Below are 27,389 nucleotides of genomic sequence, written 5' to 3'. Positions count from 1 at the left end.
TTACAGGGAAGAGCGAGGCAGGAAATGTCGATAAAACACAAAGTACATGTAACACTCACTTGGCTATGAATATAAGTCATTGCATAATGTGTCATTCATTTACTGTTTTACCCTCTCACACCTCACCTGATTTCTGGGTTTCAAACCTCCAAGCCTCCAGATCCCCTCCAGCACTGCAGGCTCCGCTGGGTCCCTCTCCTAGATACACCCCTTCTCCTAGATACATCCCCTCTTACAGGGGAGGACACTAATGACATTTCCATTGCAAACCTTTTCAGCACTTCAACACTGCTGTACAAATTGCAATTTGCACCTTGCAAAATTAATTCATATCCATGTATTGAAATAGTGTGAAGTAACATTAAGCCTACTAATCCACCTCAATGTACTTTGATTGTTAAGAATAACATACAATCATATTTGGTAAGTTGTTGGGTGAGGTTTCCAAAGACGCAAGTCGTTTAAATATCTAATAATTAAACATACTTCTAGTTAAACACCATACAGCGTCAAATCATTGCTGACTCAATGCATGCAGTTATGGTTAGGCATTGACACGGGTATTAGCTCTAGTTTTTCTTTCTTATTTATTTTACTATTCACACAGTGAAATATTGTTATATTTTCAGCACAAAGAAGCCAATGTTGGTTTTTAATTAAGGAAATTGGGCACAACACACTCAGATTGTCGATGGTCAACAGAAAAAACAGCCACCATTTAATAATGGATAGAAACATGATCCTGCTCAAAATTACCTGTATGGTCTTTGCTTGTTGACAATTCAGGTGCTCCTACTTATTCATGTGCAGAGAATAACAATGTAGCCGATCGGGGTTTGTATTTAGCGTGTGGCGTTTGCAGAGTGGCTGCTGTGGTCCTGAGAATTACCTTTCCTGTACGTCGGTTCCTGGGCTGCCTTAATGAACAGCCATCACTTCTCCATTGACGTTTTAAGTGTCAGCCAAAGAGACAAAGACGTTCTGGCCTTCGTCACGACAATTGTTTGAGTGAACTGTGACTTGTTTTGGTGGAGAAGGCCAAAAGCTTTTTAAAATATGACATTACTGCAGCAGCCTACGTTTCCTTTGTATGTTCTTAAAAAGGTTCTGGCACAGACCTTGCACATCGAGTGACTGAGCAAGTTGCTTCCCACAGCCCCAGTGGCAGTCATGCTGATGGTTCCTGGTTTGGTGGAACACCAATCACACACAGATCTTATAGTGGGACACAAGTGTCCCGATGACAGAGTGGGTGTGTGATCGTGTTGCAGACGTGCCCACTGTGTCCGCCCCGCTCTCGTTCCCACAACCAAGAGGTGCTTCCCAAAATATGGGCGGACAAGAGCCTTATTTCAACTCGAGTGCGTCACTATTTTGTATTGCCCTTTAAAATGAACTTGCTGTGTATGGTTCTCTGAACAATGTTGAAGAGGAACGCGTTGAGTTTAGTTTCAAGCAAAAAGACAAATCACTGACAATGAAAGCTGAGCATTATGCGAGTGATTTCGAACATTGCGGCCATGCCAATGTCAGCAAAGTGAAAAAAAATTAAACTGATTTTATACATCACGATGATATATTCAGCTTTTACAAAAATAAGCAGCTAATTAATCCCAGATGGGAAATAATTTATATATTTTCTTTTCAAATGTCTTGAAATATGACAAAACAAATTATTATGCATGCTGAGCTTAGTTTGTTTTGGAAGACAAAATTGGCAATTCTACCTTCATGTAAAAGATCATCCCCAGCGGAATTAAAAGATTGAAGAACTGGTATAATGTGTAAATCGATAGATATTAGCAAGGAAATCTTTGTCACTCATGGGATAGCCAAGTCAAACAGGGAAAGGGAGACTTAATAAATTCTTACTTGGGATTAAGAAAGTACATATCTTATTTTAAAAGTAAGAGATCATTTAGAGCACTCCTTCACTTCTAGCCAATGCTAAATCTCCCCATCACCAATAACGGATGATTCTGATACCTAAAGTAGCCCTTATGCGCAGGGCTTAGAGAGCTTGTTTCAGGCTGCCTGTACCTTGGCTATCGTAGGCTGTGTGTGCGCACAGCGCGTGTCTAAAGGCCAACACCGCATGCTTGCTGCTTCTGAGAGCAGAGCGGGGACTAGGCAACGACGACGCTGTGAAGGCAAGGCGGTACTTACAGGGATCCAACAGTGAATGAGCACCAGATGTAGGCGATGCAGTGGCTGTCATGCTAGCAGCCATATTCAGTTTCTTGTTGGAATGGCCAGTCTGGTTGGTTACAGTGTGATGTGTTTAAAAGACGTAGTTTAACATTTTTATTTTATAAGCCCACTCGATTGTGCAGGTGTAATGCATTCCTGACTTAACTTTACCAATGTAGAATACGCTTATAGAGGTGTACAAATAAACCTCCTACAGTTTAGTTATACAAAATCATAGGCAATACTTGCATGCATAGTCAATTCTTCCATCGTCGCTGGGGGAGGGACACAACAGGTCCTCAAAAACATCATTTATGCTCATTCAGATCTTAACTTTATTTCTGCTGCAACGTTTGTGTCCAATTCTCCATAGATGTTGACAAATGCCAGCGTTTGTTCTTAAAGAAAATCTGAATATTTATCCCCTTCTGCAAGGCCCAGGGAAGGAGAGTGAAAAACTACAATACAGAGACATAATTCATGCATCCTTTATTCTATTGTAAGTGATAAAACATCCATTGAGTTGCTTTCTCTCCCAACAGCCACACTAATGACATTAATCTGTTTAACGGCACATTTAAGGCTTTTTAAGTCATTTTGCTTCACACACTATTACCAAAGTCTGGCTCTACTAGGTTTTTTTCTGCATTTGATTTGCATATTACAATTCCAGTGTTAAAATGAAATGGACTAGGACAGGCCCTTTGTCTTCTGGCCGTGAACGTCAAGAGAAGATATTTAAAGTTTAACATTACATTAGTTATCTTACAAACTGGCTCCAAAGACAGTGAAAAAATCTATCCACATTTAGACTGAAAAACCTCATAAAAATGTCAGTATCAAAACAATAATTACAACTAAAGCAGGGAGGTTTAGGTCTTCCTTTAAAAACGGGAGCAAAGAAAGAGCATATCGTGGACTGAGATGGCAATGATCAAAATCACCTTCCACAAAAAAAAAAAAAAATACAAAATAATAACAGTCTTCAAAACGGGCGTCAAAACCTCACAGCAGTACATAGATCCATAAGACGATTACAATGTCGTTTTTGCAAATCTCCTTCAAGTAAAAAATCCTTCTTTGAAAATGTATGCATGTGGTTTAAGGGTAGTGTTACTTCATTCATATCATAGAGAACACGGCGTTACCATCAGAGAGCGGGGATGTTAGTCAAACAAAACGAGGAACCAAACCAGGCTGAGGGAAAACCAAATCATCCAGCGCCATGTTGAGGTGGAGATTCAAGTGCATTGCTCGCAACTCCTAGAAGCACCTAAAGCAGTCGGTCCCTGGCGAGGCAAGAGGTCTGGGGGTTGGTAGCCCAGTAGAGGCCAGACTAGTTTGTACCTTAGTGGTTAGCTCCATACATCACAGTCTTGGTTGTTTTTATTAACGCGTGTTTCACAGTGAGTGACTGAATCCTCCAAACGAATAGCAGCAGGTTTCCGGTCATCTCCACAACGAGAGACCGCGAGAGGGGGCGTACACGCGGAACAACATAATTACTTATTACTGCCGTCTTATGCTTATGGGAACAACAACAACAACAACAAATGTCCGTAGACATAAGGCTTTGTTTTGTCTGTAGTGTGTGAAATGACTGCGTGTTGAACACGCTTTCACATAAAGCTAACAATCTTCAAATGGAGCGAGGTCACGGAGGAACCAGGCCGAGAAGGGTAGAGGAGGTGCTTACAGGTTAAAAAAAAAAAAAGAAAAAAAAAAGAACACTTTCTCTCTGTGACCCCAGGTAAAACGCAGCACCCATGCCGACTGGCGCAACGTTACAGCTCGATTCAGTCCACTCTAGTGTATACAAAGGTACCGAAAGGGCATCGTCCTCGACGTGTTTCTGCACACAGATGAACACTCGAGCTGGAAAAACTCAAGAAAAATTACAATTCAGTCGTTTCCCTTAAGAGAAATATGGAATGCAAATTACACGCAAAAAAGAAAAACGCTTGACATATACAAAATAATAAGAATAAAATACAACCACCTGAAATGACAAGCACAATAAAAGTGCAATTATTAAATCAACCCTGAATGGACACCTATTATATAAAAAAAAATCTAAATTACATGAAATATGCGAAACCTTCAATCATCGATGGAGGTTCGGATTTTCAAAATTTATCAGCAGGTTACAAAATGAAATAAAAAAAAACGTGTGCTTGAGAAGATGAAGAAACAGTCAGAGCAAAGTGAACTTGCCCAGGATCTAAAGCCTGATCCAGAGGTCCCAGAGAAGCACAGGGCGACAGAGAGCTGGGGACCATTGGGACAGTGAGGGGAGGTCAAATGGAAAGGGGGGGTGAGGCGGAGGGGTGAGGCGGAGGGGGGAGGCGGAGGGGTGAGGTCTAATGGAAAGGAGGGGGGAGGACAGGTGGGAGGAAGGGGTGAGGACATCTGGGACAGAGAGGGGATGACCAATTGGTGGGTGAGGAGGGGACCAATGGGAGAGTGAGGAAGGGACCAATGGGAGAGTGAGGAAGGGACCGATGGGAGAGTGAGGAAGGGACCAATGGGAGAGTGAGGAAGGGACCAATGGGAGAGTGAGGAAGGGACCAATGGGAGAGTGAGGAAGGGACCAATGGGAGAGTGAGGAAGGGACCAATGGGAGAGTGAGGAAGGGACCAATGGGAGAGTGAGGAAGGGACCGATGGGAGAGTGAGGAAGGGACCAATGGGAGAGTGAGGAAGGGACCAATGGGAGAGTGAGGAAGGGACCAATGGGAGAGTGAGGAAGGGACCAATGGGAGAGTGAGGAAGGGACCGATGGGAGAGTGAGGAAGGGACCAATGGGAGAGTGAGGAAGGGACCATTGGGGGAGTGAGGAAGGGACCATTGGGGGAGTGAGGAGAGGGCCAACGGGAGGGCGGGGCAGAGCGTTGGGTCAGTGCAAGGTAGGAGTGCGTTGGGGAAGACAGACGAGCACTGCCGCTGATTGAGAAACACTGAAGCAGGGACCCGAGTCCTTGGCAATTGTTACGACCCCCATAAGCACCTAGTTGGGTGCATGTGTGTTTGTTTGTCATGGTGGGGAGGGAGGGAGGGGGGGGGCAGCAGGGGCAGGGGATCAAGCAGAGGAGTGCGACAACGGTTCCGGGGTCATCCGGGGGTAAAAGCTCTGCGCGCGCGAAGAATCAGACGGCCGTAAAGGGATGAAGACGAGGATGACGGGGAGGGGACACGAGGAGAAAGAGGCCTCTTAATAGTGGTGAAATGCAGTGCGGGCCCAAGCCAGTCGGGCCGGTCAGCCGGTCAGCCGGTCAGCCAGCCAGCCAGCCAGCCAGCCAATTAAACCAGCCGGCCGGCCAGCCAATTAAACCAGCCGGCCGCCCGTCCGGCCGTCCGACCAAGCGACCCATCGGCGGCGAGCCAGTGAACAGGCCAACCCCGTCGGGGGCCTCAGGAGGCGGGCAGCTCGACGGTGATGAACTGCTTGAGGCGCTCCAGGTACTGGGCGTAGAGCTCGATGTCGTTGTGGCCCGCGCCCTCCACCCAGAGGGGCTCCACGGCGCGCGGGCAGCGCTCGTACATGGCCAGGCCGTGGGAGAAGTCGATGACCTCGTCCTCCGTGCCGTGGATCACCAGCACCGGGGACGCCACCTTGGACACCTTGTCGATGCTGGGCGGTGAGGAGAAAGAGGGGGGAGGGCTAGAAGTTAGGTCTCGCTCTCAATGGATTAAAAGTAAACGGTTATTCAAAAGGAATAGGGGTCGAGTTCCACTGCTCTTGAATGTGGTAACAATGCAGCTATATTTGTAGGTGCATACCACGCAAACAAGAGAAATTACATCCAGCTGGACAATGGGATTGGTTGAAAAGTATTCATAGGGCATAGGTCTCACCCTTTTTTCTGACACTGTCGGATACTGGTTTTAATCGCCACAAGTTTGTCCAGAACTTTCCGTCAAACCTGAAGGCACAAAATGTATGTACTGGAACTGTTTTGCAGTACACATCGCCCTGTGGAAAGAGTTGACCCTTGTTGGGTCATCGCTGACCCAAGAGGCTCTGGGACCAGTTGCAATGCATTATTGGAGACAATGGCAGTGTAGGGCACTGCACGGAAGGGCTATCTACCGGATGGGGAATACTCGAGCATGAGGGGAAAAAAAAAACTTGTTTATGTTTTGGTCATTTGATGGGGATGCTAGCGATGCTAGCGGAATATGACGGTTGACCTTCATGCCACAAGAAACCTACGATAGCAAGGCCAAAACTAGTGATGTACAATTTGAAAGGGTTTGGTCGCTTCTCATTGGTTCCCCGCAGAAGGGATATATGCAATGAGCATCTCATTAGGGCAAAGCAGACATGAAATTAAAATGTACGGTACTCATGAATTCTTACAATTTGATGACTTATTTAACAAAAGGTAAACATCCGGTTTGTAAAAGACGGGAAGTCTCTGAAGTCACAAAATACAAAATGTAATGTCCTTTAAATGAACTTTATAAGCGATTGCTAAAACAATCTCGTCCTTCATCAGAATCAGAAGATCTTTTATTACATCTTATTGTACAGTACACAAGAGTAAAATTCTCAGGCTTAGTTCCTCAACATTCACATAGCAGCAACAATACTTTACCCCAAGTTGAAGGGCATTTTAGGACAAGCATTAACAAGCCTATTATTCCTTTGTGTCCACCAATTCGTTAAACGCTGCCACAATGACACCACTTCGTGTTTCGGGCAGGTTCATTCAATGAGTGCTTTTCAAGGGTTAGACACAGTGTTCGGACATGGCCGCGGTTATCTGCTGGCAGTGGCTCGCCCACAGTGCGCGCTGTCGTTTACACAACAAGGGCTGCTGTACACAGAAACCCAGGAAGCCATTAAACACAGTCCCCACACCTCATCATTGTCCGGCCGTCGCCACAGAGATAGCCACCCGCCCTGGTCAACAGATTGCCATCTAACTGCAGACAATGTGGAGACTGGAGGTGTGCGCGAAGGCCTATGTCCAAAACACATAGGCGAGGAAATGGGTACTCGCACGGCTTTGAATGGGCTTAATGACTATGAAGCCTCCCTAACAGACTCTGTGGGGAGAAGCCTGCGTTCCTTTCTCTGTGATCCTTGGGTCCCCGCTCTGCATGCTAATTGTTTGGCTAATCGCAGTGGCCCATAACTAAGTGTAGCGAGGGTTGAGCACCGCCGCTGCCCCTGCTATTCAGATGGAGGTTAGCTGGAAGATTAGCGCCAGGGAAATCATCGCAGGCTAATTACTTTCCAGATGGGATAAAACTATTATCCCATTCGGGGGGGGCAGTGGGGACATGCAAAAAGGGACATACATGCGCACACACAGGCAAATAACTTCAGCAGACAACCAACTGCGACTAACTATGAGGCTCATGAATGCACTTTCACACACACTTTGTGGAGGCACTGGTAACTTCCATCCTGCGGGGCTGCACAAACCACTGCCATACAGCCACCATCTTCCCTCACCTTTGCGGCCAATTCCCACACCTTTTGCACGATCAATTAATATTCCAGTCCACGCCATAGTGCAGGATGGGATATCCTACGGAGGCAGGCGACTCATTAAAAATTAACACTGCCTGTTCTTTCACAATTCACTCACACCCAGACGAGTGGCTAGGGTGGCGTGATATTTCCTCCCTAAGCCCGGGATGACGATGATAAGCCACCCCAGCAGCTGTGATCCTGAGAGCTGCTAAAAGGCCTGGGACGCCCAGGTGTGACGGGCGTTAAACTACCAGTGGATGAATGGTCGTGATTCTGGAGGCTCGCACCTCTTCCATGACTCTGGAGCCAATCATGAAAAGTACAAACACCAAAGCATACAGCTTGTGGTGCCGTCGTGTATCCGAGTCCTCACCTTCAGCAGATCCACTTAGTTTCAGACCACACGCAAGGATTTTAAATATGCCATTAGGTTTGAGAGGGTCCTCAATTTTGTTTTAAATAGCAATCAAAAACAAATAGTGTCAGACATGGAAATAATCGTGTTTATTTCAAACATTTTGCAGATTCTTTATCTGCCACATCCGAGATGGGAGGTCTTCACTGCACGTAACGGCAATTTCAAAAACAGCATGACGACTATAATTGGGTTTTTGCATATTTGCTTGGTTTTTATCCACAATTTTGTTGACGTTTTCATTCAACTACCTTTTTATCTTTTGGACGTCAGTTGCTTTATATTTTGATAATAATTTGTGTCAAAATAACAAGGAATAATAAAATGTTCCCAGGGCTAGACGACATGGCCAGAATTATATCCCAAGAAGTTTTTCTTATATTGATCGATACAAATTATCACAATACATGTTTAATAATATTGCTTAAATTACAGTTTTAAGAGTATTCGTAGGTCAGAACCCTAAAGAAACTAGGTTACTTTTAGGTATAATATACAATTACTTATTATCAGAACCAGTGGCGTTATATTAAACTGAATAAATAAAATAAAGTAAACAACTGCTGTGATTCACATCACATCAAATAGCTTGTTTCAAACATTCTAGAAGTAGTATACTGAACCACCATTTAATATAATAAATATGTAAGAGAGAGTAGAGCTGAGGGAGTGATGTCCGAGAAGAATATCTTTGCTCAGGCAGCGTGTACTTGGCATCCATGACACTCATTAGCTGCTTGAAGCCCTGATTTCCACTGTGCTTATGGGCATCATGTCATTAGCGATACAGTTCTCAATTGCACTGGTTCTTTTTTTTTTTTTTTTACTTCAATTTATATTTGTAAGCGGGCAATAGCTGAAAAAGCTGACTCATTTGTAAACTTCGGAAGTTTTACTAGCAGTAGGGCTGGGCTGTACATGAAATGTGAACCCAGAGGGCGCCGTTAGAGATTTTCTGCACTTTACGATGGGTAACCGAATACGGTGCAACAGCGGCACTCTGAGAACTGGAATTACCATATCGGGATTTCTAAGCTTGTTTGTGAGGCATCGCTAGTCATCCCGCACTGACGTAGCCTATATATAAAAAGGTATCACAGTTATCGTGTCAGATATTATCTCAATAGATCTTAATATTGATTTATCGTCAAGCCCTTCATTCCTTCTGTACTTTAGGCTAAATTCAAGCAAAGGATTGGCTAAGTACAATCTTGCCTTTGGTCTGAACCCCAACATACATTCTCAGCCTGTATGTTGACCCATCATAGGAAACCTGTCCTGCAGCTGTCGTTTCCACTTTATTTCAAACTCGACCAACCCTTGAAGCCTCGAGGCCCTTCTGAGAGGGATTGTGAACCAAGTAAAGTTCTGGGTGGGGTTCTTGGTAGGGCTGACCATTTTGAAGTCGAGTGGTGGTTCATTAAAAAAAAAAAAAAAAAACTGCACATAGACTGAGAAAGCGGGAGTGAGCTCGAGATAGTTAGGGAGCAAACGAGGGCCTGGCTGGGATCCCCGTCGGGCTTCATCACAACTACAATGTAATCACCAACACGTGATGACTTGTGAAGAATAGCCCCACGCCGACGGCCCTCTCCTGCTCAGTGTGCGTCTCTTCCACCTGGGGCCATCATCTCGGCGCCTCCGACTTCTGATAGAAGCTGCTGCACCTCACTCCCTCTTCTCTAATTATTCTACGCCCGCGGCGCACCTCCTGCCTGGTATTCATCAGAAAGAGAGGAGGCCATGATTGGAGCCATTCACTGATCGCTTTTTTTCCTCCCAAGCCGTCTAATTGCCTGCAGAAGACCCGCGGCCCTTCTAAGGGTAACCTGTGAAACAATGCTTTGGTCCTAGAACATTTAGGTCAGGGAGTCTGTATGATCACCGATAGGGCTCGCACATCAGAATGCATAGGGAGACTCTTTGTAAGCGATGCTACGCAGTGTCGGGAGGACTCGAGAGGATTGTAGTTCTGTAAATTCCTGAAATAGATATGAATATAGTGTTAAGTAGGCTAATGAAACTTTGCTTTGCCGTGTCTCAGATGAGGGCATTTCCATACAACAATGTCTCCTCAGGACTAAATAAAATAATTACAACCATATTATGCAATGTTCCAATGCTAATAAGCTCACAAAATGGCAGCCGTCATTGTGATGCGATGTACAAAGCCCTATTATTGAAAATAAATCAAGTTGTCAAGAATAGGTGTTGGGCTGAATATTTTAAAGGTTAGTTACTGTTGAATAATTAAAAAGATGTACGCATGTGAGCCCGAAGAAAAATATCAATCTAGCGTCAGTGACGAACCAAAAATACTCCCAATTTGCAACCCAAAATAAAACACACACATCCCTGCCAACCGAAGATGGCTCTTTTCAAAGATTTGCTGGGTTAAAAGAGCCGCCGGGGTGCCAGTAGAAAGTGAGACGCATCGAGAAGCAGACTTAACGATGCCAAGTACATTTACATATCCACCTGTTGTTGAAGTTTGCACATTAGAGACCTATTGAATGTCGAAAATACAATAAAGTCAATATGCAGGTAAAGGTTTTCTTGACAACAAACCCATCAGAGACCAAACTATCCATCTACATCTCTTTATATGCATGAATACATGGGCGCCATGTATGAATACACACAGAGGACAGTTTCAGAAGGCGTTTCACTGCCTCGGAAGACTTAATTTGACATGGTTGGACTAGCTTGACAAGCTAATGGGGGATCTTAAAAGGACTCTAGGTGGGAAACGGGGCATGTGCATATGACCCTGCGATCAAAGCCTTCAAACCACATGAATACTTTGGTTTGAATGCACATGAATTACCATTATATATATATATATTTATTTTACAAATGTAGTCATTCAGCAGGCAGCTTAGATCTAAAATGATGGGGGGTAGAGTTAAGGTATCCTATGGGTTAGAAAGACGCATAAAAATAGACATTGGTCAAATGGAACATTTTGGTTTCAAGCTAACCACCAAAACCTCTACACAACCATAGATTGAAGGTCCCCTTCTTTTACCATCAGATGTGAATGAGACCAGCCATTTCAAAATATTCCCTTTCCTGTGACATTGACATCACAGGTTTATGTCACATAAACCTGTGATTTAAATGTCACAGGGAGAAGAATATTCATATATCTAGGTGGAGACATAAAATATGTGTCCACCTAGATATATGGATAGATAAGCCTACCAAGTGGTAAAGTCAACTGGGTAAGCTGATCTAACCATCATACATCTAGATAGAAGCATGTGATTAGGGATGCAGCGATACAACGTTTTCACATTCAACACGCACTATTAAAACGTCATGGTTTGGTAACCGTGAAGGCATTAGCCACATCGAGTTGCTGGTCTCATTCGCAAACATTGGACAACTTTGTGCAACGGGCACAATGAGGAAAATTAAACAAACAGAAAATTGCTGGCCCCAACATGCAAACGGAAGACGGAAAGAAAATTAAGTTTCAACAGCGATGCACCAGCTTGTAGGACGGGCGTCACCTGCTGTCTCGAGAGAGAGATTAATTTTTGAGGGAGGGGGGGGGACAGAGAGTTGAAGCTTTACATCTGCCCATAAGCGCCTGTTGCCATCAGTGTGGGAGTATTTCGGATACACAGATTGACATGGGGGCTGTTCAAGAAGACTGAAATCAAATCTGCTAAAGAAAAGTATGAAAAAAAGTTTCCGCTATGGGTGCTTTTAAACCAGACGCGTAGCAAATAATCTATGCCAAAATCAGTATATTCTTATATAATCAGGCGAGTGAAGAATACTGATGGATTACTCAACCTAAATAGCCTTGTGAAGACAAGCTTAGACTGTGTCCTTTGACCAAAATATCCAGTGTATTTAGAGGATTCAATTATACTGGCGATTTACTTTTTAATCCTAGTGTAAAATACTGTAGCGAATTGCTGTTTGCCAATGAGGGAGATTATGATAAGGGGGTGTGTTTTGGGGATGTTAGTTTTTGAGGTGGCTTCGCTGTTTCATAACTAAAATTAGGATATCAACCTCTCCTAGAAAGTTAGTATAGAAACTGTTAGAAACTGTTGCGATACAACTGCATTGTGGGAAGTGAAAATAGGTTATTTTGATAACATTAAGGTTCATGTTATCAAAAGCATGCCCGGGCTGTTATCTATATTCACACCCCATGGTGCAAATAAACGTTTGCTCGTAGCGCAGACTGCTAGATAGACAGTAGGACCTTGTAGACTTCCAGCACTATACCCTGGGATCTAATTAAGTGATTAATAACAGCTGCATAAGTCCGGTTCTCAATTCCATTCTTTCATTTTTTCAAAAACTTGAAATAAATATTTGGAAATAAAAAAAAGAATGGAAATATTGTGTAGAAAAAAAAAAATTACTCTACTCTAATAAAAAAGATGCTGAAGTGATTTTGTAAATTGCGTGTGTTTGCGAGTGCTTACCTGGGGAAGGCGTCGAAGCAGTAGGTTTTGCGCGTGTCGGGGAAGGCCACCCGCAGGCCGGACATGAGCGGGGAGTGCAGGATGACGGCGGCCACCTCGTAGCGAGCCGCCAGGTCCACGGTGGGCACGGTGCCGATGCTCTGCCCGTACAGGATGATGTTCTCCGGGGTCACGCCGTACCTGGAGAGGGGGAGGAGGGTGGGGAGATGGGTTAATTATGATCTCTAAAAAGGGCAGATTGCGCAGAAAGGTACACCCCGTAAACCCAAAATCAGGGGGAAGGTCTTGAGAGGCATTCACTGTGTGGAAGGTTCTTCAAAGAACATCTTATAAACACTGACGGATTAAAAAACAATAAATCAATGAGGGGGATCCTTCCAGTAAGGCTGGCGCCACAAAGGTGAGATGCATGACCCTAGGACTAGACCAATGATTAATGATGTCCTATCTTATTAATCTATCTAAATGGTCGGTGGGGGGATTTTGATTAAAATATTACATCACCCGGATGATGGGCAATATGAAAGACAAACAAAAGGGGACGGGGAGAGTAAAACCAGGCCGAGGACGACAGGAGAGCCAGACGGAGTCAAAGAAGGACAGAAAGGGGGGTGAGACGTCCCTGTTATTTATGGGTCGTGTGTCAGACGGAGCGCAGCTCCACGAGCCCTCCAGCACCGCACGTCGTCGCGGCAGACAGAGCTATGTCAATATGGGTGTGCCTGATGAGGCATACTGGGCCGGATCAAGGCATGTCCCCAATCTCAGTCCCCATCAAATTGCTCCATGGTAAGAGATCACCGACACTAATAAAACTGTCAGACCGGACGGAAGGCAGGTGGGGCAGGGCTGCAGGGAGGGGGGGGGGGCAATGGGGCCCATAGTCCCTGTGCAGCATGCAAACTTAACCCCCCGAACCCCCATTTCTTCTTGAAGAGCGGATGATGAAATCTCCGGCTGTGACAGCTGGAAGACTCTTGACTTTTAGACACCAACACAAAAGATCTCAGCAGTCACCCGTGCACTATAAAAGCCTGCTAAGAAGGCTGGAGCAGAAGGAGAGGGAGAGAGTGAATGGGGATAATGGAGCAAACACACACACACACCCACCCACCCACGACAGGGAATAGCCTGACACTAGGTGAAGAGGTAGTAAATCTGACACAAAGAAGGAGCCCAGCAGGAAACCACGTTAGGAAAGAGCCAAGAGAGGTGTTCCGAGCTGCACGACGGAATGTACCTTTGGCTGACACTCACAAGGTGCAGAAACTCGACTCTGAGAGACGATCACGTCTATGATATTCTGTTGGTCTTCAGTCATTCCCTTCCTCCACACTCCCGAGTTGATGCATTCAATGTGGGCCACAGGGCCAGTGTTTAAAAGCCGATTGTCTGTATGCATTGGATCGGATCTAAATCAGCTCAATTGTGATTGAGATTGATTAGGCTTCATGGGAGTTTCGTCAGATGGGCTGCTACTACAAACAGCCGAGCTAGAGGTAACCTGCTGGCCTGACACCAAGCTGTCATTAGGCAATCAAACTTCCACCTTTGTTATCTTTTACGGGCGGTACATAAAACAAACGGAAGTTAATTATCTGGCAGAACAGAGTGCTCCCGTATGGCAATGTGGGAGTAGTAACAGGATCGCAAGGCCTCAGACCATAGCACAAAGCAAACAACAAAATAGGGACTGGCACTTGAAAGCACGGATAGAAGACGGGGGCCTGAGAGAAAAGACCGGTCTAAGCCAGCCCCATGTCAATTTCTTAAGCGACAAGCCATTTGACTAGTGCAAGTTATTTCAAGGCAACCTTCGGGCTACATGAAAATCCCATCAGAAGAGCAAATCCTAAAGAGTGCTGAAAAGACCGGCATTACTCAAACAGCCCAAAGTAAGTTCATGGCTAAAGCTACCCTCTTAAATGGCAACCACTTCTCTGGAAATGGACAATTGTTGCAAAATGAGTGCCAATGTTTTCTGTAATTTAATTTACTGTAATAGAGCTATATTCAAGGTTCCCTGACTATACCTCGCAATACAAAAACGTGAGGCAGAGCAGAGAGCACTCAAGCGTAATGACGGACCTTGTGGGAATGGACAGGCCATTACAGAGGAGTACAGAACCAGATACAAAAAAAGGTCACTGCTGGGCACTCCATCAACCAGGTTAGAAAGGACAGTTAGCCGTCAGGGTTTTAAGTTTCGATGTTCAAACCTGGTGTGTTTCAATGGCTAATTAGAAACCTACATGCACAGGGAGGGACTCAAAAGGTACCCTACCCAAACCAAACGCCTCATATCTATTAGTTAAACTGGGCCAAACACACCTAATAACATACTAATGACCATCTACTCTGGGGTGGTTACCAGTGGATCGAACAAGTTTCTTTCGTTTGAGATGTATTGCACATCGTAATGGCCATGGATGTTACTTTCCTAGCAGTTCAAATTATGGCCTTGTTCATGTCGCATACAAATATTGCTCCATGTTTTGCATTTCAAGTGCTAACTGCTAAACATCACTCTCTGCCTCCATTTTCTTTTTCTTTTAATTACTAGTTCACACCTGCCAGCAATTAATGTTAATCAATTTCAACTGGACACATATTCACTCATTACATACCCCTCCCCGCTGCTTTGGGAAATCTTTTTTGTCAGGCTACATGGATAGACCAAAAGGTGAAAGAAATGGAACAGAGTTCAGAAGAAATAAAGCATGTAAGATGGAAAGAGGGAAAGTGCAGAAAACGGATGAATCTGTTGGTTTGACTGCAGACTCAGCTGGAGGAAGTGGGGGTTTTCTTGTATTTTCATTGAGCCAGGAGCTGGCTGTGCTTTAATAACGGCACCCAGAGTTCAGTTTGAGCCCTTTTTTTCTGCCGGATAGCAGAGTGTTTACATGTGGGGCACGTTTCCATGGTCTGGCCATGCGATCTGGTGGTTAAACCTTCCACTTTAGAACGGCCGGGCCATGTCTTTTTTCTTCGTCCCCCTCAGAAACCAAAATGCAAATATAGAATATTTTTACAGAATCAACCTCAATATTTTTTAACTGCTTTATTTTATAACAGTATAGTCCAGTGGTTAGGGTGTTTGACTCCGAGCCAAAAAGTTCTGTGTTCAACTCAAATGTTCATAATCTACCCGTGTCCTTGAAGGATGACTCACCACCAATTACTCGTGAAAATAAATTAAAATTGTCCTAAAAATTTAGTGCATGAGTGTAACTGGGCAATGAGTTCAAAAAGGAAGGTTCAAAGAATATTAAACTCCATAATGATGGTGGAAATCAAATACACACGCTCACACACACACACACACACACACACACACAAGCAATTTAGCTCAGAGTCTGAAATAAAACATGTTCAATTTGTACAAAACAAGGCAATTTCCTTGCACTGGATTAATCTAGGAGCCAAGCTTTGAAACCTGATGCCGGAATGACATTATTCCAAATGAGTGGAAAGAGAAACAGAGCTCAGTGAAAACCCTTGTGACTGTGAATGGAAAGCTACTGTGAGGGAGAGAGAAAAATCGAGAGAAAGAGAGGGTGAGACACATTGAGAGAGTACTGCCTTGCTTCCGAATGCAGGCTCTGACCAGTGTGAAGCAGCCTGTCCAAACATCCCATGGCGAGCCTCCTTGGAAATATTGTTGGAGTGCCACGACAAGCATGGCCAAACCACGGGGTCAATGTCAATGTAGAGCCGACTTCAAACACAGGTAATATAGGACGCGTTTGTCTTCCAGGTGTGGAAAATCCATCAATTGAATTGGCAAAGTGTCAGTGTCAACCAGACTTGACATGGAAGACAGTTTCCTTTGGCAATTGAATAATAGAATTGGCAAGAGGAAATAATGATAACAAATTAGGTGTTATGAATTCTTGAGTAAAAACACAGGTGTCCGGTTAAGCGAACCATCGTCCGTTTTGTCAAAACTTTTTTTTTTATTCACGCCTTTAATACTTAAGCAGGCGATTTGTCCCCAGATCAATGTTACATTTCACTACCATTGAAGCTAATAATTTTATTAATTTCATGTAGCCCATTAAAGACTGTAGGACTATGAAATATTTGATAGAGGCTGAACATTCCCAGTCTTCTGCCATTCTTTTCATCTGTTGTCATGGTGTGAAGATGACCTCATGAGCAGTGCTAAAACACAGTCGCATTGGATAAAAAGGGAATCGCACAACAACAAAACATCAAATACACAGGTTAACTGAACAGAGGCTCTACTTGACCAGGTTCAACAACATGGGTACCTTTGCGCTTGTTCTGGAAAAAGGGCCGTTAAAAACAATGATAAATGTGGTGGAAACCACCAAACGCACAAGAGATTAAGAGAAGGTCTCTAAATAGGAATTACCAGCCTGGCTGACATCCCAGCGAGGAAAGCCATGCCTGTACACAAGTCTGGGACTTGGGGATGACTGATGTGGTATTCTGCTCCAGAACAGCCACCCACCCCACCCAAATGAAAGTGCTACAGCTGGATAGGATTAGAACTGGTCATAGCAGACAAGAGAGTTTTGCATGTCAGATTAGTAAGCCCCATTCTCCCAATTATTTCCGGTAATAACCAAATCCCTCCTGTATGTGACTTTATTGTCATTGCATCCTACACTATAGGGGCATTAGAGGAGTGGCAAATTAATTTAATTTGATTGATAAAGCTGAGCCATTTGCCAATTCATAATTTCCTAAAATGTAATTAAGTCTGTACAAAGCCAAGTGGCAAAAGATTACCATTAGCATAAATGCTGGGCCCTCAATTAGGCAGACATCGCACAAACTGGGCGAACTTTTTAATTGTATTCCGGGCATGCAAAGTGAATATGAGCAATGACCTCGTCCACAGTGCACCTGTGCCTGTACGGCGCCAGAGGCTTCCCGTGATGGAATACTAGGCACCGGGTGGATGATCTGATCTCCATCCATGATGACAGCATGCCTAATTGTGTAATCTCTCAAAAGGATGGAGATTGGAGTGGAGATTGTCTCGGGGTAAGTTAAACCGAGGCTCACTGTTCGCTTTATCAGACAGGACGAACGGTGACGGCCAATCGATGTGATGAAGTGGCCCCGTATTCACCTCCTGGTCCTAGCGCTGAGCTTCTGCGTGACATTTAAATTCAGCTTACCCCGTGTTCCCGGCTCTATGTAGGAATAAGAAATCATGAGCACACGGTTCTCGAACGCCTCTAAAGCCACAGGCTAATTAATTCACTGGTATGAAAACCGTGTCACGTTTGTATTGATGTCCCAATAAGAGCTATGCTCTGCTGATATTTCTCTTTCCAAATAATTGTAGTACGTGTTAGTCATGTTAAGTTAGATAGTACCATTTGTTTTCATTTTTGTTTTGATGAAGGTCTGATGAAGGTCAACCGAGATGCAAACAATGCTTCGTTTAGCAAAGAACACAACATTACAATGGATCAGGTCACGATAGTACGATCTAAAATGTTACACTTTGTTCGATAGCATTTGAATAAATATACAAAAGCACAGTCACAGACGAATCCTTGTTATGGCACTGAAAATCTAACCAGTCGTTTGCACACACCGATCTATATCAGTAAAGTGTCTGCTGCTTTGGTCGTGCAAACATGGGTTTCTACTAGACGAAACCTCCAAGGCTGAGTAATGAGTTGAGTTCCTACAGCTTGGCAATCAAATGAGTGTTTAAGGGCACTGCCTTAATGATTATCCACCAAATGTAATTAAAAAGATATTGAATAAACATAAACCTTCTCCACAGGCACTTGGACCCCCCCGTAAAAAGAGCGGAATGATTAACATGGTTTTCACGGATGGGAAAGCAGCGTTCTAGTGCATCGGTTAGATTTTTAAAAGGGTTATTCTTGAGCTGGGTGGGAGGAGATGTATGTAGAGCATCTGTCAAATTAAATATGAAACTGGAAATGCGTGGAATGATAAAAGATACAGGTCTGCTTGACACAATCAGAAGCCTCTGCATTAATCACACTTGGACAAGATGGTTACGCTAACCAAAGTTTAATTAGACCGAAGCCTGAACCTAACCAGAGTCAGGATTACATGCTGTGACAGTTCAGTTCACAATTTGATTAATTAATGTAGCATTTCTTAACCAAAGTAACCGTGAATTAAACTACTCGTTAATCGGGAGAAGTTGTCCACATCCTTGAAGAAGATGTCCTCCTGAATGTCTATAGATAGGTGGCAAAGATCCGGGATGGAACGCAGACCCTTCCAGCTCGGAGTTAAACATCCTAGCCATCACGCTATCTTGCCCATTTAAAAGGAGAGAAACCATGCCGAATAAGAGATTGTGGATGCCTATCAGACAGTAAAACCCCTCAAATGATCCCGGAGGCCATGTGGGAGAGAAATAGAAACTGACAAAACGTCTTTTTTGCTACTGTATGATCTAACGGTTATTTTAAGGTGGCATCAGCAACAAAGGAATTGCGGGAAGGGAATCTCTTGGGGTAAACCTGGTAGGTAGGCAAAATAAAATCTAAAGCCGGACCACTTTTTGTACAGACAGCAGAAACCGAGGAAAGTGGACTAGTTCTCCACAGGCCAACGTTCACTTCTGTTTCAGTCTTTGATACCAATTATAAAAGATCCTTCCTAATGTTAATCTCACATTTTTTATTTTATTATTTCCGGCAGTAAAGTATGTCAGCTGGCTGTTTGAATGCAAAATTAGAGGGATTAAAGAGAGCAAATAGAAAAAAGGATATAATGGCTACGATAAGGGGATTGTGAAGTCCATTGTAGTGCACTGAAGTGCTTCTTCGTGAACTGTTTTGGGGGGATACTTTGCAAGGACACATTTTCTTGAGGGTCGTTAATCAATTGCAGCCATAAATAAAGTGGTCAGCAGCAATAGACACTGTGCAGGTTTATCATTATCACACCTGTGAGTGTCTGCACTCCCCACTTCATTACAGCTGCCGTTGCGACTCTTGTAAAAAGAAAAAAAAGACCATTTGAGTGGCCTTGCTGCAACCATGTTTGGCCCTTCTCATTAACACCTAGTTAATGAGGGAGGTTGTTAATGATGTCTCATTAACATCCATGTTTGTTTTTCACACCATTATCTGTACAGTGTCTAGAGACGGGTTGCATGAAAAACCGGTGAAGGTTACAATGTTTCTGAGATGCTTGATCTAGCCTGTGAAACCATCCTCGAACTATCAGAAGCTCCTAAAGTGGCCACTAAAAGGTGAATTATACTTATGGTATTGGTACGAGCTTGGCAGGGCTGTACAGTGAGACCATATTGCTTGCATATGCAAGTAAGAGATCCCTCGTGCGAGGAACGCATCGAGTAGAATTTATCCTTTTTAATTTTAATAAAAATGACACTTTGCCAGTTTTCACACATAGCCTCACCAAGGAAATAGCTGCAACATCCCACTTCACACATCGCAGTAGAAGTTGAGTGTAGTTCATTTACCGCGTTCGCGACCAAAGCTTTCAGACGAAACTGCTTCCAACTGGCGACTGCTTGCAAAGAATCCCAAGATAACGTTGTGAAACTGAATCTTTCACGTCGTTGCTCCAAGCCGTATGCGAGTGTTGAAGCGGCAGAGACCGGGTGCCTACGCTAATATTATGCCAGGGGAAGTGCCCTGGCTGGTAGGTCCCAAAACAAAAGACTAACTCCAAGGAGTATATTGCGCCTCGAGAGAGAGAGCGAGAGATCGAGAGAGAGAGACTTAATTACTGAGAACGCTTTGCTTCTGGGCAACTGGTGAGAAACTAAATATTAGCACTGGGATTTTTCAATTGTTCCCATTTCTTTATTCCTTCCTTTTAAAATAAGTACCTATAATGTCAAACACAAGCAGGAATGTTACGTGATAAAATACACTTAATAGGGTTAGGTAGATGCCAAGGTATTTGTTCTGTTCCCTGTCCATCAGTGTTAAAACCTGGAACTGGAGGGGAGCCGGTCAAATCTTCAAACAGATATTCACACTCCATAACAGCGATATGACACGAACAAAAGACACAATCACAGGTATGAGCCCCGTGTCTGGCGGCGTTTAACTGCCCAGGAGAAAGGGCTTCCAACCAAAGCCACCGGGCAGCAGCACTCCTCTCTACAAAGCCATCATTTGGTCAATGTCTACACCATCTGAAATTACAAAGTACCTTGCTCTTAACTAAATGCAATTCAATTAGCTAGGTCATGTTTCAAATGTTCCCAAATGGGTATAACATTACAACCACTGTATATAAGTGTATCCTGCTAGCTCTGCAACATTAAAAAAAAGAGTATCAAATAAAAAAGCAATTAAAATGGCCTGGCCAGTTGAGCTCCATTGTGGGTGTAAGACTGTAGAATAGAGGTTAAACTATTTTAGCATAGACTGCTTATATAAACAGATTAAACTGACTGATTCAGTTAAACCTGCATTACATTAAAGATAACACCCTGTAAAATACAATTTGGGCAGCCAGTGAGAGCAAATCAATGTGTTGCGCACATGTCTATAATGAAATACATTAATACAATTTCCCCCCTTTGAGAAATGTTCTCAATGTATGGGAAGCAATCATTCGCAGACGTCATCCTTCTTTTGGAACAATACAAAATGACATTAAGTCCACGTGTGAAAAGCACTGCATTAGCGTGGTGGCTGGCACTTCGTAGTAAGCAAGCTCAATATTTAAATGTGTAAATAAATTTGGTCGCTACTGGATACCTCTCGTTATCGTGCATTTCCCTGGAAGTTAGGTGGTAAAGGGCATATGACCCCATTGACATCTGACCAATTGTAACGGGCAGTTACCATGAATAAAAGTTGTATCTACAGCTTCCTCTGGGTTTGAACATAGTTGAAAACAACTGGGATAGGTATACAACATCAAACATAATTTTTAGATATTTGAATGGGGAAAGATTACATATCATAGATTTTCGATACGTGTACATTTGTGGAAACTATTGCCGGAATTTACAAAAAATAAATGTGCAAACAATTTAGCATTATCATGGAAGAAAAAGGGTGCGTCCGGGAAGCGGCAGCACCGAGTTTATTTCCTCCTTTCAGACATTAATGAATCAGAGAGGCAAGGTGTGTTCCTAGAAACATTACCCTGAATGGAAAATAACGATAAGTCTAGGGCTGGGCGATTTTTTCGGTTTAATCGATTAATTTGCATTTTTTCTTTCCTACGGTTTGTGAAATGGCTGAACCGAAAAATCGCGATTTAAAAACAGTTCTAGACTCTTCCGATTTGTTTTGCTGAATAGACTCCGTAGTAGCCTCCTCTCTCACTTTCCAGAACGCGCGCAAAACTCAGCCTACTGCAATCACATTCACCTCGCCCCCGACAGACTTGGGGGAGAGCCGGGTCGATTGAAACACTTTTCAGTTAAACGTCTTTTGCAAAGATGACGTTATGTATACAAATAATTTGTGATCAACAACTCACATGTGTGTTCTCTTAGTTACAAGCAGTGGTGTAGTCTACGTGATACGCAGGTATACGCCGTATACCCACTAGGAACGCACCAGGATTTGCGTATACCCACTTAAAAATGTGCACGGATACGTATCAATCGTCTTGTGACAGATCTTTCACTTCTGTGTTTATTTTTCGGAAATATCGGTTGGGTATAACTGCAATAAAATACTTTAAGCAGGGGAAGTTATCTCCTACATTCACCATTCATAAAATTCCCGCTGCGCGCTCGCGCTCTGCCCTGTCTCTGTTACGAAGCGCGAAGCTGCCCCTGCATCTCTGCACGTTAGTTGGCGGGCCGAGCCCCTCCTTCTCGCGTGTGTGTGCGTGCGTGCGTGCGTGTGTGTGTGTGTGTGTCCAGTCCTCCCATATTAATGTGTAAACCACATAATAAGTAGTCAACAGAAGACAATGTTTTAATCCCACTTTATATCTCCTTGTTACTTTTAGATGAGAACCCCTGGCCAGCCTTTCAGACTGGGTGTCAGGCTAGGGAATTTAAAAACAGGCATCCTTGGTTAGAGTGGAGGGAAAAAAAGTTATAGGTAAATGTCAGCCAACATACAGTTGGTATACACAATTGAAATTCATAATGTTAATCACTATGCAAATGAGAGTATAGCTAATTCATGGTCATTTTTAAGGTGCAGTAATTTCACACTTTTACACAATTAAATTACTGGTATGTTAGATAACAACAGTAAGAGCTCAAATTAGAGCAATTGAAAGAGTGAAACATTAGTCTCCTGTCATCTCCTTCTCATGCACTGGTTAGCCATGGATGTAAACAGTTCATTCAATTATTCTGAGTCGATTTTGTCCTTGTTTAGCATTTGCTATTGCTACTATAGATATACAAAGGACAACTTGTCATTTTTGTGTTCTATTTGTTCATACTGTTATTAAAACTGATAAACCTACTCAGCTTTCCATGATTGTTGATAATCGTTATACTCTTAAATCAGCGGGTTGTAGACCCCTGCGTTGGTGAGTGAAGTGCGACACCCCATAAGCACACGTACATGGGTTTCAATGGAATTTGTTTAGAGAAAAACAGAAAAAAAAAATCGAGGTTTAAATCGAAAATCGTCCATTAGTTAGAAAAAAATCGAGATTTTATTTTTAGGCCAAATCGCCCAGCCCTAGATAAGTCTATAAAAAAAAATCCTGTTGACACATTTTCATGGCAGCCCTCCTTGGCTCTGAAATGTTGGATGGTGGCGGAGGGCCACTAGGCTAGCGTTTAGGGAGAACTCTGAATTTATATATGTATGTATTTATTTTGACCAGTATATAAAAATGGCTTCTCCAACAAGTTACAAAATTTACAACAAGTTACAAGTTACGCTAATCAAGCAGAATACAAGTCATTATTTACCACAAACATGCATGCTCCATAGCTTTGCATAGTTGGTTATCCAAAACAAACTGTTAGCAGAGCCACCATCACAACGAACACCATGGCAGGCAGCAGAAAAAAACAGCAAGTAGCTCAGCAAAGGCCTGTGGTAGCTAGCTAGTGAGCTGAACCAGCAGCCGAAAAAAAAAAGAAAAAAAAAGTATACAGAGGAATCACTCGTCATACAGACCACCAGAAAGAGAGGAAAAGCTGACCAGAAGGAGTCCAGAAAAGGCTGGACAGGATTCTAGAATCCAGGGATAAACAATAAGGGGTGCCGGGCGCAGAGAACCATTTAATAGTCACATCAGGTAAAAACAATTTCAAACCAAACAAAAATCACTTGTATGGGCAAATGATTTTAGTTTGGTTTGATCATTCAACACAATACTGCACGTTTTTTTACACCGGACTCATTTGGACGGTGAGTTAAGTTGTTTTTACCTGATGTGACTATTAAATGGTCCGCTGTGGCCTGGCACCCCTTAGTGTTTACTTCACTTAAAAAAAAAATGTGAAGAGGTTTGGCTGAAGCACAAATAGTCTTTGGGTCACTATGTTTCAGTCCCAACTGGATCTTACAATGGTATTGATTCAAAAATGTGTTCACATTTTGGAAAGAGACATTATCCAGGTGCAGTTTCAGCAACTAGCCACACATTTAAATGGTTAAACAATCCTAGTCAGACATTATGGCAGTGTTGCAGCAGATAAAGCAAATTAACTGATCTAAACAAAAGAGCAACATTCAATGCAATTACACTCAAGGTCCAAACGTGACTAAAATGGTAAAATGTATGAAGTCATCCATCTCAGAATATCAGCTCTGTTTATTTCCAAACTTGTATTCATAGAACTAGGTCCATTAAGTTACTGAAACAGTATCAGATACTGTGGTGGCCTTCAAATATATGACTTTATCAGCCTCATCTGGGGATTGGCAAAATAATCTCAGGATGTTACAAGTTACAACCCAATCAAATGAATCATCTTAGTTGGACTACTTTTGTATGAGGTCATTTAAATGATGCCATGATGGCAATTGTAAAGGCTTTTAATAGGGTCCTCCATCGACTGATTTATTTTGTATTAATATAAGCGTTAGTAGCCTCATAACTCAATACGTAGTAGTGTATTAATCACTTATCGTGACGTGATCAATGTATTTAGCTTGAAAAACAGTAGTTGAACTCTGATGCTGCATCAGCGTCCCCATCAGCAGGTGCATTGCAACCCCATCCAACTCACTTGTTCCTCAGCACCTGCCACGCCGCCTCGATGTCTGCATAGAGGTTCTTCTCGGACGGCTTACCGCTGCTGACCCCGTAGCCCGAGTAGTCGTAGGAGAACACGTTGCAGTTGATCCTGGAGCCCAGGCCGATGTAGAAGCTGCACATCTGCCCCAGGTCCACGGCGTTCCCGTGGGAGAACAGCAGCGTGTACCTGCTGTTGGGGGCGCAGCGCACAAACATGCATCCCACCCTGTTGCCCCGGCTACTCCTCGTGTTGAACACCTCCACGGCGTCCAGCTCGCGTTGGGAGTACTGCCAGTCCGCCCGCTCTGTGAGGTGCAGGCTGGAGGCCCCCTGCGGGTCGGTGTGCACCGAGTAGGTGGGCTCGGGGGGCAGGAAGGCCAGCTTGGCGGCGATGCGGCTGGGGCAAGGCGGGCAGCAGAAGAGCCAGCAGAGCTCGCCAAGAGAAAACACATTCATCCTGGGGCCTTGCTCGGGCATCTAGGCTCCGGGGGACCAGAGACACTAGGTTTGGGTTGGGTTAGCAGCAGAGCAACGTAAACTTTGGTGAGGTACCGTATGCCCGTACGTGTGGCGGTGGTTAAGAGGCTGTTAGGAGGATTACTGCAGGCAGGGTCTTCAGGCAGCGCAGGGTTGGTAGATGGCTAACGCGCTAGCCGGCTGCAGGCTGTTAAAACTCCGGCTTCATCTGTATCTCCAAGCGGTTACGCGCCGTCAGAGGTTCGCTGCAAAACTGGACACATCAATATGTTCTGGCAAGCGATTATTGGTCGTCTTATAATACATCCATAAAGTCTTATTTGCTAAGCGAGCAGGTTTGGTAGCAACACAATGTAAGCGGCCATATCTTAAGACTAAGCCAAATATAGCACTTCCGGGGAAACCGGACATCCTGTTACGCTCCAATAGCATGGTTCAATCCATGTTAATATTTACTTATGTTGCCACAAACATTATTATTATATCAACGATAATAATACTTCGTATCGTGATATTTAATTTCATTTATTTGAAATTTATTTTTTCTTCTCCACCAACTGTGTATCTTCATCGTACTACTACTAATAGGGTCAGCATCATCATCAGCCTCAGCATCATCATCATCATCATCATCATCATCATCATCATCATCATCATCATCATCATCATCATCATCACCAACATCAACATCATCCCAATAATTTCCTCATTGTCTAAGTCTGTATAATAATATTAATAATAATAAAAATATATATTTCTAAATATATGCCTTTACTTGTAGCTTTTAACAAAAAGGTTACTGACATTGTCCTACTTAAAGTGATTTATCTGTACTTTCATAGATTTAGGATAATAAATAAATGCAAGGTATTTTGTGCCCATGGTAAAGTGTGCACAATTCAAGCACTGGCCGTGTTTGAATTGTTTAACTTTTTTCATTCCCTGCTCCCTAAATTAGTTGTTCCCAACATTTTCTGTCTCATGACCGCAACATTGCGAGAGTGTAAATACAGGACCTTTACTCAAACCTTTTGCAATTTTTGAAAAATGACCATATGCATACCAAGTTTTGTCCTGAACAACAGGTTGGTAAAGACTGCCCTACATGGCAGGACAATTTTGGACACTAATTATACGCCGGAAATCTATCGGCATGCCAGGATTGGTCACATAAAGAAGCAAACATGAAAAAGAGCTGGTCTCCCATTGGTTATGGCATTAAAGGTAAGGAGGCCATGTTCGCATTTTCACATGTTATGTGCTAAGTGTGATATATATAAGCTGCTTATTATCCTGAATATATTTGGAATCTAAATGTAAATGTAAATGGACTGCATTTATATGGCGCTTTTCTAACCATTGGCCACCCAAAGCGCTTTACAATATTGCCTCACATTCACCATTCACACACAGATTCACACACCGACGGCGGAGTCAACCATGCAAGGTGACAGCCAGCTCGTCAGGAGCAGTTAGGGTTAGGTGCCTTGCTCAAGGACACCTCGACACGGGGATCGAAGCAACAACCTTCAGGTTACCAGCCAACCCGCTCTACCTCCTGAGCTACTGGAAGAATGCCGAACAACATTCTTTTGATTCATTTAGGCACATTGATTGATAGATTGATTGATTTGAAATCATTATGTATCACATTACAACATTGTAAAAAAGGAAAAGGGCCTCCACAGTGTCTTACTTTGAAATTTGTTGTCTCATTTACTCATACAAATAGCCTACAAACCAAAGGTAATCTCAATTTGGTCTATTGAACAGGCAAAGGCATCTGTGTGCCCGAGCATATTAGCACACATCATTAAACCAAACAAGGTTTTCTCTTCCTGATGTGTACTGTCGTGCATACAGAATAACTAATCTGCACCCATCAGCATTAGAAATGATTCAAAAGATTTGTGCCGAGTCACCATTACCTCAAAGCGTTATACCTCATTACAATTTGTTGTTTTTTCATTATGCTGATACGACTCAAAGACAGGACAGGATTGACTTTATTAAATTTTAATCCAGGCTGGGAACGACAAAATAAAACATTTTATGCAACACTATTGTCTCATAGAACACAACGCCCATACCTGAGCAAAACACTGCAAACTCAACCCTCTAGCCAGAGTCACGTTGAGGCTTGCTTACCATGAAAAACATGAAAACCTCTTCCACTGCCACAACCCGGGGATAATGGACACATGTCTCTAAACCACTCATAAAGAGGAAGGGCAAGT

General features: G+C 43.3%; 1 protein-coding gene across 4 annotated transcripts; it reads right to left on the bottom strand.

Moving 5' to 3' along the window:
• On the bottom strand, positions 1-25,586 carry abhd17c (abhydrolase domain containing 17C, depalmitoylase). 4 transcript variants are annotated; one of them, XM_056607637.1, is made up of 3 exons: positions 24,668-25,585; positions 12,541-12,720; positions 1-231 (listed from the first exon to the last, which is right to left on the bottom strand). In XM_056607637.1, exons 1-3 carry the CDS (start codon positions 25,150-25,152, stop codon positions 141-143), a joined length of 756 nt encoding a protein of 251 aa, XP_056463612.1. In that variant the 5' UTR covers positions 25,153-25,585; the 3' UTR covers positions 1-140. The 4 variants fall into 4 exon arrangements, with proteins under 4 accessions (XP_056463612.1, XP_056463609.1, XP_056463613.1 ...); XM_056607634.1 differs by lacking the exon at positions 1-231 and adding an exon at positions 5,552-5,820 and having other exon boundaries at positions 24,668-25,586; XM_056607638.1 differs by lacking the exon at positions 1-231 and adding an exon at positions 7,515-9,804.
• Between the last annotated feature and the right edge of the window lie 1,803 nt (positions 25,587-27,389).

Source organism: Gadus chalcogrammus, chromosome 14 (assembly GCF_026213295.1).
Source record: "Gadus chalcogrammus isolate NIFS_2021 chromosome 14, NIFS_Gcha_1.0, whole genome shotgun sequence".
NCBI lineage: Eukaryota > Metazoa > Chordata > Actinopteri > Gadiformes > Gadidae > Gadus > Gadus chalcogrammus.
This window is presented reverse-complemented; position numbering and strand designations above follow the sequence as displayed.

Excerpts from the sequence above, each read along its gene's own strand:
- abhd17c (XM_056607634.1), bottom strand. The coding sequence starts at position 25,152 with ATGCCCGAGCAAGGCCCCAGGATGAATGTGTTTTCTCTTGGCGAGCTC. Across the intron at positions 12,721-24,667 it reads TGGCAGGTGCTGAGGAACAA|GTACGGCGTGACCCCGGAGA; the intron begins GTGAGTTGGATG and ends CCCCCTCTCCAG. Across the intron at positions 5,821-12,540 it reads TGCTTCGACGCCTTCCCCAG|CATCGACAAGGTGTCCAAGG; the intron begins GTAAGCACTCGC and ends CTCACCGCCCAG.